This window comes from Lissotriton helveticus, chromosome 3_1 (assembly GCF_964261635.1).
Source record: "Lissotriton helveticus chromosome 3_1, aLisHel1.1, whole genome shotgun sequence".
Classification (NCBI taxonomy): Eukaryota; Metazoa; Chordata; class Amphibia; order Caudata; family Salamandridae; genus Lissotriton; species Lissotriton helveticus.
The window spans coordinates 1,949,892,931-1,949,906,473 of record NC_136061.1 but is presented as its reverse complement, the minus strand read 5'-3'; the positions used below and the strand labels follow the sequence as shown (position 1 = coordinate 1,949,906,473).

Below are 13,543 nucleotides of genomic sequence, written 5' to 3'. Positions count from 1 at the left end.
GACAGAAAGCAACCGAAAATGTCAGTAGTGTTTTGCTACACTTCCCAGAAATGCAAGCTTAAAAGTACTTATGTGAACCACCTTTTTATGTTTTACTTTCCAAAAGGCACCCCTGTATAGCAGCGTGTTACCCTGGGTTGGGAGGGGATGTGGCACATTGAATACAAGAAGCACAATTAGCCTACGGAATACTAAATCTATAGCTGCTCTCCTATGTGATTAAAGCATCATTGGTTCGACTAAAAAATAAAGCAAGAAATACTACTAATAAGACCGAACTAATAAAAATATATATATAAAAATAATCTGAGAAAGACCAGAGATATCTCTTGTAAAGCATTCTTTCTGTAAGTAATTATAAGAATCTAAGGACACAGTTTATAATTTAGCAGTTGGGCAGCTCCCGCAAGGGCGACAGAGTAAATTACTCTGTCATTCTGACGGGGATCCTGACGGTCAAATGTTGAAATGTCAGTTGAACATTTGAAGCATTGACGGGTCCTGACAATGTATTGTAATTTTGCCGTACGGCTCTGTCAAACATGACGGAGCCGTACAGTAAAGTTACAATTTGTTTTTTTAAAAATAAATAATAATCCCAAAGCGGGGTTTTTTGGGAAAAAAAACCCTAAAAATAATGCCCTCCTTGCCATGAGAGGTAAGGCGGCATTAAGCACTTGTCATTGCCTCTCACTGTAAGGGTTTTCCTGGTGATGAGGAGCATTCAAAATCCTTATATGTCCGCCCATCTAAATTAAGTGGGCGGAAATGTAGCCAATTTTCCGACGTTCACAGAGGAGACAGAATAGTCTACGCCATCCTTGATCTATGGTCCAACCGTATTTAAATCGGGTGGGGGGACCATGGTCTTGGCGGGGAGGGAATTCGGTCATCACTGCAACAGATTTTCCCTGCCGCCATGATTTAAATTAGGCCCCAAGTCTTAAAATATTACTGTAGATAAATAAAACACTTGGGCTGTCTACTTTATTGCAAAAAAGCAAAGCAGCTCTGCTAGTAAAGGTACTCCTGTTTTACACCGATACATTCTTTATAAAGCAACTGAATATGTGTCTAACAGTTGGGAATTAGAAAACATATATCATCTTTTGATCCATAAAGATGCTGTACACAAATTGGGAGTCTGCCTTTCAATCCAGGTATAGCAGTGTATTGCTCACTAGAAACTTGAAAATTTAAAGAAACAGAATGGGGGCATGAGGAGTAAAAATGTCCTCTAATTTGAGTTTTAGTGAAAAAAAATGTTGACTGTTGTATACAGTGAACTGCCTCCTGTAAACATGAGGAAGAGTTCCAAAGCCAAGCTTACTACAGTTACAATGCACATCATAATACTTCCACTACGAGCTTGAGTCGCGTTTTCGGAAACCATGAAGTACATGGGAAACAAATGCTCAAATTTGATTTATCCTAATTTTAGTGATAACGTCCAAAAATGAATCTCCTTGTTGTATAGTTATTTCATACAAAAACAGGAAGTCCACCTTACCTCCAAGGAGGTGTAACAGAACCCTCCCTCTAGTCAGATGAAACAAATCCTTCAGTCTTCAATGACGTGGCAGGGTGGATTAATATTAAAGAAATATTTGTGCTGAATCGAATATATGAAAAAGTGACCTCTTTCTACATAACGCTCACTTTGCTTTAATGAGGTAGAATGTGACTAAAGTGCATTTTTCAAAGTTTTTGCAAATTACCATGAAGTTGTACTTCATGGTAATTTGTGTGCCCTAATAGCGAATTTGCTATTTTTTTTCACTTTCATGCATTGCATTTAAGGAATCTCAATTTGAGAGTCCTTAAATGCAAAGAATCGCAATTTAGCGAATTCTTAATTAGCGATTTTTGCATGTGGGATGATGCATCCCAAATGCAAAAATACCGGTTGCAAAGGGGCAGATTCTGAGAATCTGCCCCTTTGCGAGCGGATTTCAGCTTGATGAATCTAGCTGTATGACCATATTAAAGGGTATTAGGGTCTATTAAACATTGACCCACCAATAACCTTAATCAAATTCAAAGATACCATACCTTAGTCTACACTGTCATATAACCAAATAGCTGTTTGCCCCGTAGACCACCCTTTTTTGAGGTTATCCTGGGAGCGTGTGGGAGCAAAAGTATTTTACTGAGTGCCTATTATGAATATTTGGAGTGGAGTTGTTGCTTTGAGCGTGCATGCAGTTAAAGTAAACTAGGTGTATCTATATAGTTAGTGAAGTGTGAGGAGTTGTGAGTCTGGTTAAACTTGATTCGTTCTTTGGTTTACGTTCATGAAGGTTTATGGATTAATGGTGTAACCAGTATAATTTAGGTCCAGCTCAGTTTTAGGTTGTGCGAGTAGATGCTGGAGTTGTTCTGACCGTATGGTGTGTTTTACAGGTTTGGTCTGATCTGGTACCCTTTGAGTTTTCACTCTTTTGGTCATTAAACGAGAAGATGCGTTCGATCCTGTGACATGCAGAGCTTTAAGTGAGCCGGGTCTCACCGCGTCTGAGCACCAGCAGTTTTTGAAAGGGGCCTCGAAACGGGTCTCTATCGGGCTCTGTATTGTGCCCTGGCACAGGTGGTCCTGCAGTGACAGCAGGCACATTGAATTTTGCGTGCTCGCACTGCTTACTTCTCACTAGTGGAGAAGTTACGGCATGACGTCATGCCAGGTGAGTGCTGTAGTCGAAGGGAAATCCTTTAAAAAGAGTCATTTTCTCTCTGTATTTCCCTTCTCTTTTTGAAACTCAGGAGCAGCAACATCGTCGTGGTGTCAACAGGGCTTTAAGTGGAAGCTTTTGCAATACTATATACAAGCTATAGGTGCTGCTTATTTATCTTATACAACTAACAACCATTGACAAAGCCAATAGTCCTGACTTCTTGTAGGTATGATGTTACTTGTTGTATCGTATATCTGCATTCAATGATAGAAACAGCAAAATACAAGTCGGGCAGTGCACTATGCTAAGCACAGATTTTTAGCTTGTGTGTTTTTAAACCTCGCCCTTAATTAAATTGACCATGCCCCTTTGAGACAGCCCCCAGTTTTTTCATCCCACTTAAAGCCCTGGTGACATGTATCGCTCTGCCAAGGTCTGAATAGTTATAGTCTTTACTCGATAAGACGACACAGGCATTGTGCCAATGAGCGTAGCGTGGGGCAGATGAAGGCAGAAGATGAACGATTAACACCTACTGCGCCTTGTGGGCACCAGTGTCTGTACTTTCTAAACCGATGAAGCCTACTTATAAGTGAACAATGTACAGCTTCTTCTACAGCTGCAGACTCTAACATCAGCCAGGCTCTGGTACTCCTGGATTTATCTGCAGCCTTTGACACGGTCGACCATGATATTTTGGTCGACCGTGTCGAGGAGGCCGGTATCCCGGGAGCGGCCCTTAATTGGGTCCGCTCATTTCTGAGTAACCGGTCAGGTTAACTTGTGGTGTCCCACAGGGCTCTTCCCTTTCCCCTCTTCTTTTTAATCTTTACCTCACTCCCTTGATCCGGTCCTTACGAGGAAGTAATGTCACTGCCTTTAACTATGCAGATGAAATTCAGCTTATTTTTAACATTGACTCCTCGGACCAATCACTTGGCACATTCCAGTCCACCCTGCGCTACATCAGTGATTGGATGGGGGCTAATCACTTAAAACTTAACCCCGACAAGACCGAACTGGTGCTTGTCGGGGGCCTTTCCAACCCGTGGAATTCCAACTTCTGGCCCTCTGATTTGGGCTCCCCCCCTTGCCCTGCTAACTCCGCTAAAAGCCTGGGAGTGACCATATCCAATGATCTATCTATGAAACCCCAGATTTCCACCGTGGTGTCCTCTAGTTTTTTTCATTTACGACAAATCCGGAAGATCTCTCGTTTTTTCACCACTGAGGCCCTCACTTTGGTTCTTCTGGCTTTGGTCATGTCTAGAATCGACTATGCCAACTCGCTGTATGTGGGCATTCCGGCCTACCAGCTGAACCGATTACAGCTGGTTCAGAACCAGGCCGCACGATTGATCTTCCGCCAGCCCAAGCACCAACACGTTCGCCCCTTGCTAAAGTCTTTACATTGGCTCCCTGTGGCTGAACGTTGTAACTTTAAACTGGGCTGCATTATCTTTAAGGCTCTGGCTGGTCTTGGCCCTGCTTTTATTTTCTCTTCCCTGTGTCATTACACTCCCTCACGCAGCCTTCGATCTTCTCATCTGGCTTTGCTTAAAACTCCCACCATCAAACGCAAGAAACATGGTGGGCTCCGATTTTCATTTCTCGCCCCCTCCTTCTGGAACGCGCTCCCGCTGGAGTTTCGGCTCACTTCCTCTTATACTCAATTCAGGTCCCTCCTGAAGACTCACCTGTTCAGTAAGAGTTATAATTAGGGTCCCCTTTGGTCTCCATTACTTTTTTCTCCCTGCTGCCCCTCTATCCATTTATCGTTTCTGCTCCTCATTTGCCAATTAGCGCCAAGAAACTGTTGGGTGTAAGTGCGCTTTATAAATCCTTTTACATAACATAACATAACATAACATTCATGCTCCGCAGGAGGTGGCTTCAGGACATCACAGTGACTTAGATTCTCAACCTTAGGACAAATATTAACTACTTTTTTCAAATAGATTTGGCTTGTTTGCGATGGATGGAAACAGGAGAGCTTATTAAAAGATCTTACCTTGTTCATGTGAAGTGCAACTGGCTGCAGGTGACCAGGGTTGTGCAATACAAGGTCTCATCACTATCGCCAATAACAGTGTTTTCCATGGTTACATCTGCAGCAACAAAATGATAATGTTAACAGTATACAAACTGGTGCTTCCCACCAATGATTCATTGCATGAAGGCCTCTGAAAAAAGCTCTCCATTCAGTGAGTGGTGCTAAGACAGGGGTGTAAGGGCCTAAAATGGAGTCCGATTTCCCACAAGGCCGGTAGGGGTGGGCCCTCTGAAATACCAATGGGACTAGTTCAGAATCTATTACATGTCAAGGAAAAGCCTTCTTACAATGCACATCAATGGCAGGCAAACCCTCAACCTGTTCCAGCCCTGCAGTCCCGACTGAGTAAAACTTTCCGCCACCCTGGAGACCAATCCACCAGTTTTCTGACAAATGGAAAATACAAATGAAATATAAAGGGCCACCTTGATAAGTCGCGCAGGCGTGCTCATGAACAAGTGTACCTGGCATGTCAAAGACCACGTGATCCATGGGGGGCTTGGAGCTCAGCTGCCATATGGTCTTCACCTCATTCTGCCCGTGTCCACTGATGATCTCCACTCGCCATGTCTGCGGATGAGCACTAAGGAAGGGCAGAGAGGGGCAGAAGAATTAGTGGGGCCTGGCCTACCTACTGATATCCACTGGTGAACAGTGGGACAGAGGACCGGCTGCAAAGATCGCTCCACCCGTGACTAGGGCACAGTGCCTCGACAGCAGGTATTCTGAAACTATGCGCCAAATGAAGTCCTGACTGAGGATGCAAGGATCTACTTACTATAGGTCGGTGACCAATCAGAATGAGATGCAAGGCCCCAAACACAGAATCTCAAGAAAACCATTGAAAACGCTGCTTTTCACAGTTTTTAATACCGCCTCGGGCACAGAAATTAGCACTAGCCAAAATCTAGAGAAGTGCACCTTCCACACAAGTTACAAAAGAACTACATCAGTACATAAACTTCAAGCACTCTTCCACTAATTATCCTATAACACACTTATCAGCCGGCAGTATAACAAGGAAGGATGTCTTACTGTTGGTAGAAGGAACTGACCACACTCTGCCGGACGGGCAGCTGGAAGACGTGCTTCTCGTTCCACGGGTTCTCTTTGTAGTATTTAATGCATGACCTAGAAGGTTATATAAATATGTTTCAGTACAGACAGAGCAAAAACGTTTAGGCAACAAAAGGGACAGTGCACTTAAATGACATTAGCATGGGCGCAGAGTGGGCTGTGGGAAATGGGGGGTTGGCATCCTCAGCAAGTTAAGAAAAAATCAACGGTGGAAGGTAAAAATGTGTTCTAATAAGTGAAGAAAGGTATTAATTCGGAGCACACAAGGGCACCAGGCCTATCCAGTGCGCTTAATGTCCTGCCTACTAATTGACCACGCACACGCTACTACCTATATTTCCAGCTTAGACTTGCTATGACACTTTGCATCATTTATACGGACTCACCAATGACAAAAATAATGGATTTGGTAATGAATCGTGCATTTTACATTTGAAAAACTAAGCAGTGAAAATACATCGCATGGTTTACTAAGGATTGACAATGTGGCGGCTCAAGTGATTTAGAATCATATCATAAGCCACCGGTGTCCAACATAAGTCTCTTAGGGCTGAGTGATATCGACATAAGATTAGATCATTTTTTAAACAATAAATCTATTTTATGGGGGTACAGAGCCATTAGTTATTATGATGCATTTGCAGGTGATGAAACTAAATTGGATTCACACACATCATGAAAATACTGACCAGAATACGACCCTCTTGGGTAACTACTGGACACCCCAGTCATAGCCTACAGTCAGATTCCCTTCACAAGTAGCCAAAAAGAAGTTTGTAGCAAATTTTAAACAGGCACAGGCACATTTCGCCCTTTGAAATGCACTTTGACGTGGTTTGAGTACTAAAGATTAAGGGGTGTCCGGTTGACTCTGCCATTAGAGAAGCAGGACATGTCCTAACCCTGGCTAAACATGGAACAACCACCTGCACAAGGAAACGAGTTACAAAGAGTTCTTACTGTGTCAACGGGAAGAGGTTCTCGTGGCCTAGGGAGAGGAAGACGCTGCAGACCACCACAATTTCCAGCATGTGGTGGAGTTTGCGCACACGGTGCACCTGCTCTTGAAGATCCACAGAGGTCGAGATGAAGTAGTCCTGTAAGAGCGAGAGACAAGTGAACATGAAACCCAGCACGCTTGGGTGCAAGAGCCTAAAGATGCAGAGGTTTGGCACAGCATGTTTAGATGTAACTCAACGTCAGTGTTTTCAAGGCTTTGTGATGATTTTACATTCCCCCCAATGGTATTGCCAAATGGAGGTCATCCCAAAGAAGAGTCTGTAATATGGACTAGATCGATAGCTCTATGCGTACCATGAAGCAGATTGATGACTGTGCGAAGTCTGCAGCCTACCCAGAACCAGCCTGCAGCTACAGGTTGTACTATAGACCAGTTGTGCAGTGATTAACGTTGACCACACTAAGTCCTTCAGTTTATACCACAAACCTGTCTGAGTCCTGAAATGGGTACCGTGAACAAGATGTAGATCTACAGTGTCCATTATAGAAAAGACGTAGCCTTGCAGTGGGGACTGCGGACTAGACACATCTAGACTGTGCGCCGTGGAACAGACTAAGAGCAGCAATGTATACCTGGACCAGACTGAGTCCTAGAATATGGACAGTGGACTGACGGGTGCAGTGAGTACTGCTTTTAACACGTATGGTTCCGGAGGGATATTCCAGAACCGAAAGAGGGTATAGAGAACCTCTCAAAACTGAAAGGAAAGGGGATACATACTCCCACTGTAATAACCTTACTTCAAATAGTATCCTCCCCTATGAACAACAGTGATTAAGGCAAGAGAGATATCTATACTCCACTGCTCTTAGGCAGTGGGAGAGGAAAAAACTTCTTTATATATAACCCTAACTCCCTCTAGTAGTGCATGCTTCATCATCAGGTTCACCCTGATTCCCAAGGGTCAGGGTGGGCTCAACCATGTTCCAGGGAGCTCTTTCAAGAAGTCTTGATTTTTAAGAGGGGGTTTTACATCAAATAAAAATCCCTTGTTTCCATCACAGTGTCCCTTTATTGGTGGGGTGAGTGGGGATGATTAAAAACTATGGGAAGTGGCAAACAGGATGTTGTGGTCCTAGGACCCTAAACTAAAAGCGTTATTGCAGTGAGTACTGCTAAAAAAATACAAGGGGTTAAATATGTACCAGCGCCTACCAAGGAGTACAAGTGCGTACCGTGCACCACAGTTAAGCTTGAAGTGTGTGGCTGGTAGTTCTGGGATAGAAAAATATGAAGTTGCATGGCGGACACAGAATAGCCTTCTTTACTGAAAAAACAAAAATGTAATCGCATACACATTCTGAATAATAAAAGATCTCACCAAGTAATTCAGAGTCGCTAGTTCTTGACCTGTGGAAAGAACAGGCAAGTTCAATACAACAGAGCAGCAAATAGAAAAATATAACATTGAGATTATTCACAGTTAATAGAGAATAGGAAACCTAATAAGCCGGACCATTTTTAGTAAATAGATTTCAAACTAATTTGAGGAACACATTTATACTATACCATTCCAATATTGGTGGATTGTCACATGATTACACAAAGTGAAGTTTCACTTATGAGAAGTCAGCCTAGCATATGATGTCCACTATTCTAGTGGGTTTATAGTGGTGAGCAACCCGAAATACCCTTGAGGGCTTGGGTAAATATATGAAAAGGTAAGAGGTGTGCCTTCAAGGGAATTTATTTTGATATTATATTTTTAAACTGATTTAGAAAAATGTATCAGGACAAATCAATGGTCCTCTAGTGGAATGAATCAGAGATACAACTTTTTTCAGATTAGCAGGAGAATACACTTTGTAATTCAACATAAAACAAATACAAAGAAACAAACACTAAAACGGTGTGTATGAAAAAAAATTGAATTTATCAACAAGTTAAAAGGCAGTGAAATTAGGATACAAACATATAACCAGGCCTACAGGAATATTGTTAGTACATCAATATATAACTCTGTAGGTCCTGATGACACCTTTTCCTGATTTTCAAATAGGTAGATAGATAGGAAAAAAGGCGATGGTCGACGTTTCGATCTCCTATGTATTAATCTGCGAGACCATCTTCAGGACTGTAAAATTTATATTTGTAGTGCCATAATGTAAATATGAAGCAATAATGTTTACAGTTACATTAATATCGATACTTTAGGATACACATTTTATCTATAACACCTGTGTTGAGACAAAAATACATACATAGAGACAAAATAGACAACAGAAAAAAGTTATTCACAAATGCTGTCATTAACTAATATTATACATTTGGAAAAACAAGCATTTCAGTATTTTAGTGAGGGAAAAAATAATGTCCCATGGTTTTAATAATATACCTTAAGGTTTCTAATTGATCATCGAGGTATATGGAACTGGAAAAGACTTATATCACATCTCGTGATTATCATGATATATATATGCATTAGTAAAAATATAAATATTGAAACGACAATTAGTCATCGTGTAGTTAAGTTCATTCAATGGACTCCTTTAAGAACTCAATTTATATCAAGCCACCAGTAGCAGTCATAAAAATGTTGACGTATCGCTTATGGGTAATAACACTCATTTTCATTGTTGTTTAGGGAGCATTAGGGCTGAATTGTCAAGGTCATAGGTAATCATATATGATCCAACAAAGATAGAAAGTCTTAATGACGTACCTCAATAGTTACTAAGGTATACTTCTAGTTGGTGAAATCAGAGCTAGTGGGGGAATCTTCAATCAGAGTGATATTTATTGCAGGTACTGAAACAACATGAAAGCAATAAGTTGCAATAAGTATCTATTGCGGTCCTGGCTCTGCGCTCTGTATTGCGTAAAGTAGTCATTGTCTCTAAAAAGTACCTGTAACTTCTCTGTGGGAAGCACAGATGGTGAGTAATTAAATACGAGGATGTGTTGAGACCTTCAAGAGCTGGATGAAACAGCTTGACTGGTGGATGGCGAAAACATAGTTACCTGAAAGAGTTCGCAAAAAAACATGCTATAATAACCAACCGATTTTGAAGATAGCGTATGAAATTTATAAGCTCATAAAATTACCTTATTTCAATTTCAAGGAGCGTTGCCATATAGGTAATAGACAGGATTAGTACGATGTAGTCTGTAAGGACATAGGTGCACTGCCATTAGAGACACTTATGGGGTTTATTAGCAACTGTCTGAAATTCATGGCACTGTTATAAGAAATTACCTTCTGAACAAACAGAGGGCTGCAAAACGTATGTTCTGCCTATGTGTAGTGCGTTTGCATCTGTGACTCCGAACAAAAGGTAACGCTGGGTGACGATACGCTCCTCTGAAGTTTCTGAAAATAGATGAAAGCTCTAATATAGTTTCAATATAGATACCTTTATATATTGTTTCAGATTGCAACTAATCTGCTGGCTCATTCTTAATGCGGGAAATAGACTGGGAGCACCGAAAAGGTAAATTGAAAGATACTGGATAGTTTCGTAACATAACGCTATCTTCATCTAAATGGGGGTTTTGATACAGTTCTTTTTGATACCCTTTTAGAATACGACGAGTCGTTCTGAAAGCGAGGCTATTGGCTTAAGCTACATATCGGCAGATTGTTACATCACTACGCACAGGCAGAACATACGTTTTGCAGCCCTCTGTTTGTTCAGAAGGTAATTTCTTATAACTGTGCCATGAATTTCAGACAGTTGCTAATAAACCCCATAATTGTCTCTAATGGCAGTGCACCTATGTCATTACAGACTACATCGTACTAATCCTGTCTATTACCTATATGGCAACGCTCCTTGAAATTGAAATAAGGTAATTTCATGAGCTTATAAATTTCATACGCTAATCTTCATAATCGGTTGGTTATTATAGCACGTTTTTTGCGAACTCTTTCAGATAACTATGTTTTCGCGATCCACCAGCCAAGCTGTTTCATCCAGCTCTTGAAGGTCTCAACACATCCTCGTATTTAAATACTCACCATCTGTGCTTCCCACAGAGAAGTTACAGGTACTTTTTAGAGACAATGACTACTTTACGAAATATAGAGCGCATAGCCAGGACCGCAATAGATATGTATTGCAACTTATTGCTTTCATGTTGTTTCAGTACCTGCAATAAATATAACTCTGATTGAAGATTCACCCACTAGCTCTGATTTCACCAACTAGAAGTATTCCTTAGTAACTATTGAGGTACGTCATTAAGACTTTCTATCTTTGTTGGATCATATATGATTACCTATGACCTTGACAATTCAGCCCTAATGCTCCCTAAACAACAATGAAAATGAGTGTTATTACCCATAAGCGATACGTCAACATTTTTATGACTGCTACTGGTGGCTTGATATAAATTGAGTTCTTAAATGAGGTCCATTGAATGAACTTAACTATACGATGACTAATTGTCGTTTCAATATTTACATTTTTACTAATGCATATATATATCATGACAATCACGAGATGTGATATAAGTCTTTTCCAGTTCCATATACCTCGATGATCAATTAGAAACCTTAAGGTATATTATTAAAACCATGGGACATTATTTTCTCTCTCACTAAAATACTGAAATGCTTGTTTTTCCAAATGTATGATATTAGTTAATGACAACATTTGTGAATAACTTTTTTCTGTTGTCTATTTTGTCTCTATGTATGTGTTTTTGTCTCAACACGGGTGTTATAGATAAAATGTGTATCCTAAAGTATCGATATTAATGTAACTGTAAACATTTTTGTTTCATATTTACATTAGGGCACTACAAATATAAATTTCACAGTCCTGAAGATGGTCTCGCAGATTAATACATAGGAGACCGAAACGTCGACCATCGCCTTTTTTCCTATCTATCTACCTATTTGAAAATCAGGAAAAGGTGTCATCAGGACCTACAGAGTAATATATTGATGTACTAACAATATTCCTGTAGGCCTGGTTATATGTTTGTATCCTAATTTCACTGCCTTTTCACTTGATGATAAATTCAAATTTTTTTCATACACACCGTTTTAGTGTTTGTTTCTTTGTATTTGTTTTATGTTGAATTACAAAGTGTATTCTCCTGCTAATCTGAAAAAAGTTGTATCTCTGATTCATTCCACTAGAGGACCATTGATTTGTCCTGATAAGTTTTTCTAAATCAGTTTAAAAATATAATATCAAAATAAATTCCCTTGAAGGCACCTCTTACACTATTCTAGTGGGCACCTTGCATCAGTCTAAACGACCCTTATTGATGGTGGTTGTAAAGTCAACCGTATAGACAAGCTATCCTAGTGGTAGCATGGACCAGCAGTCTTAGGCTAAAACTTCAGAGAGCATGTAAAGCAAGCTGTTTTACCAATTATAATCCCTTAAATACCAAATGAAAGGACACCGCACAAGGTATATATCAAATATACATGTATGTATTTCTAACACAACCCCTCTGCACTCTTTATGAGGTCAGAGATCGAAGTACATCACCAGTTACTCAATTAGCATACGATAAGTTGCACAAATACAGTTTTGCCCTAGGGGCCTCACAAACCATATACTAAGTAAGTGGTATAAGAACCACTTCAGAAAAAGTGAATAGGCCTAGGGAATCGCTGGGGCTACACTAAACAACCAAAGGTTAGGAAGCAGGAGACCCACGGGAGACGCGTGCAGTGTCTAAACACAGTCGCGAGTTACCATTGACTTATAATGGAGAACAAAGAAGTTACAAAGTTACTGTTTTAGGGAACTTCCGGATGGACTACGACAAAACCCCTCTAAACTAGAACACTTGGATAGTCAATACCCACGGGAGCACCAGAGTACTCGCGTTACCTCACCCAGGGAAGCCGGGTGCATAGGTGTCTTTTCGTGTCGGGTTTCGTTGATGCTTTCAATGGAGATTTGCAAAGGAAGTGCTGCAGGCGGCCAAAGGAAGAGTGTCCGGGTGGATCCAAGGGTGGATCGAAGAACTGAATAACCTGAAAGCAGAGGGGACAGAGTCTGGGTCACTAGCCAGTGACCAGGAAGGAACCAGGCGATGTCGAGTTGATTTCAGGTGAAGAGGTGAAGGTTGTCTCTGCAGCCACGAGGACCAGGAGGTGTCGACGATGACCGGGAGCTGGATTCGAGCTGTCCCACGAAGGATCTAGTTGACTGCGGTGTCGGTATCCGGGTTGGACCCAACAAGCCTTGGCAAACTCAATCCACGCAGGAAGTGAAGATTGGCTTCAGGTCAGACCAGCAAGGTCTGGGGAACTTCTCCTTTGTAGGGAAGTTGGAGCAAGCCTGGAGCAACCAAGAAAGCAGTTTCAAAGGTTCGTCTTCGGAGGGCTCACTAGCCAACGGGCTAGCAACCGGGAAGAAGCAGTGAGCTGAAATGCAAGAGCGGGCCCAGTGCGGCACTCGTGGAGTGTGGAGGGCTGAGCTTCGGTGCAAATGGCGCTCGGGTCTGGGGCTTCTCGTACCCCAATTCACAACTGCGAGGGTGCCTCGGTAGTTGCACAGTTACCAAAATGCAGGATGTCCAGGGTGTCCGGTCCCACGTCTCTCGTGTCCACCACGGGTCTCAGCTTTGCTGTGGATGTGGGTCGGAGTCAGAGAAATCTGAGAGTCCAGTTCCTGAGTCGCTGAGTCTTTGGGATCCGTCGGGAGCATCGACAAAGCAGACCGGCAAGTTACTGGTGGTGCCTGTTTGCACAGGGTGCTCACTCCTTGGCCACAAGGGAGATGTCTTCCGTCTTCTAGTCGGTATAGAATG

The 13,543-nt window shown here is 41.7% G+C and overlaps 1 protein-coding gene across 2 annotated transcripts in view; it reads right to left on the bottom strand.

The window, feature by feature from the left end:
- Window positions 1-13,543, bottom strand: part of ZWILCH (zwilch kinetochore protein) — a 450,160-nt gene that overhangs the window by 33,764 nt on the left and 402,853 nt on the right. For both annotated transcript variants that reach the window (XM_078683040.1, XM_078683041.1), the window contains exons 14-18: window positions 8,145-8,173; window positions 6,763-6,899; window positions 5,761-5,856; window positions 5,190-5,308; window positions 4,684-4,780 (exon numbers count right to left, since the gene is read on the bottom strand). In XM_078683040.1, coding sequence (XP_078539166.1) covers window positions 4,689-4,780; window positions 5,190-5,308; window positions 5,761-5,856; window positions 6,763-6,899; window positions 8,145-8,173 — 473 coding nt within the window. In that variant the 3' untranslated portion in view covers window positions 4,684-4,688. The remainder of the gene's footprint in view (window positions 1-4,683; window positions 4,781-5,189; window positions 5,309-5,760; window positions 5,857-6,762; window positions 6,900-8,144; window positions 8,174-13,543) is intronic.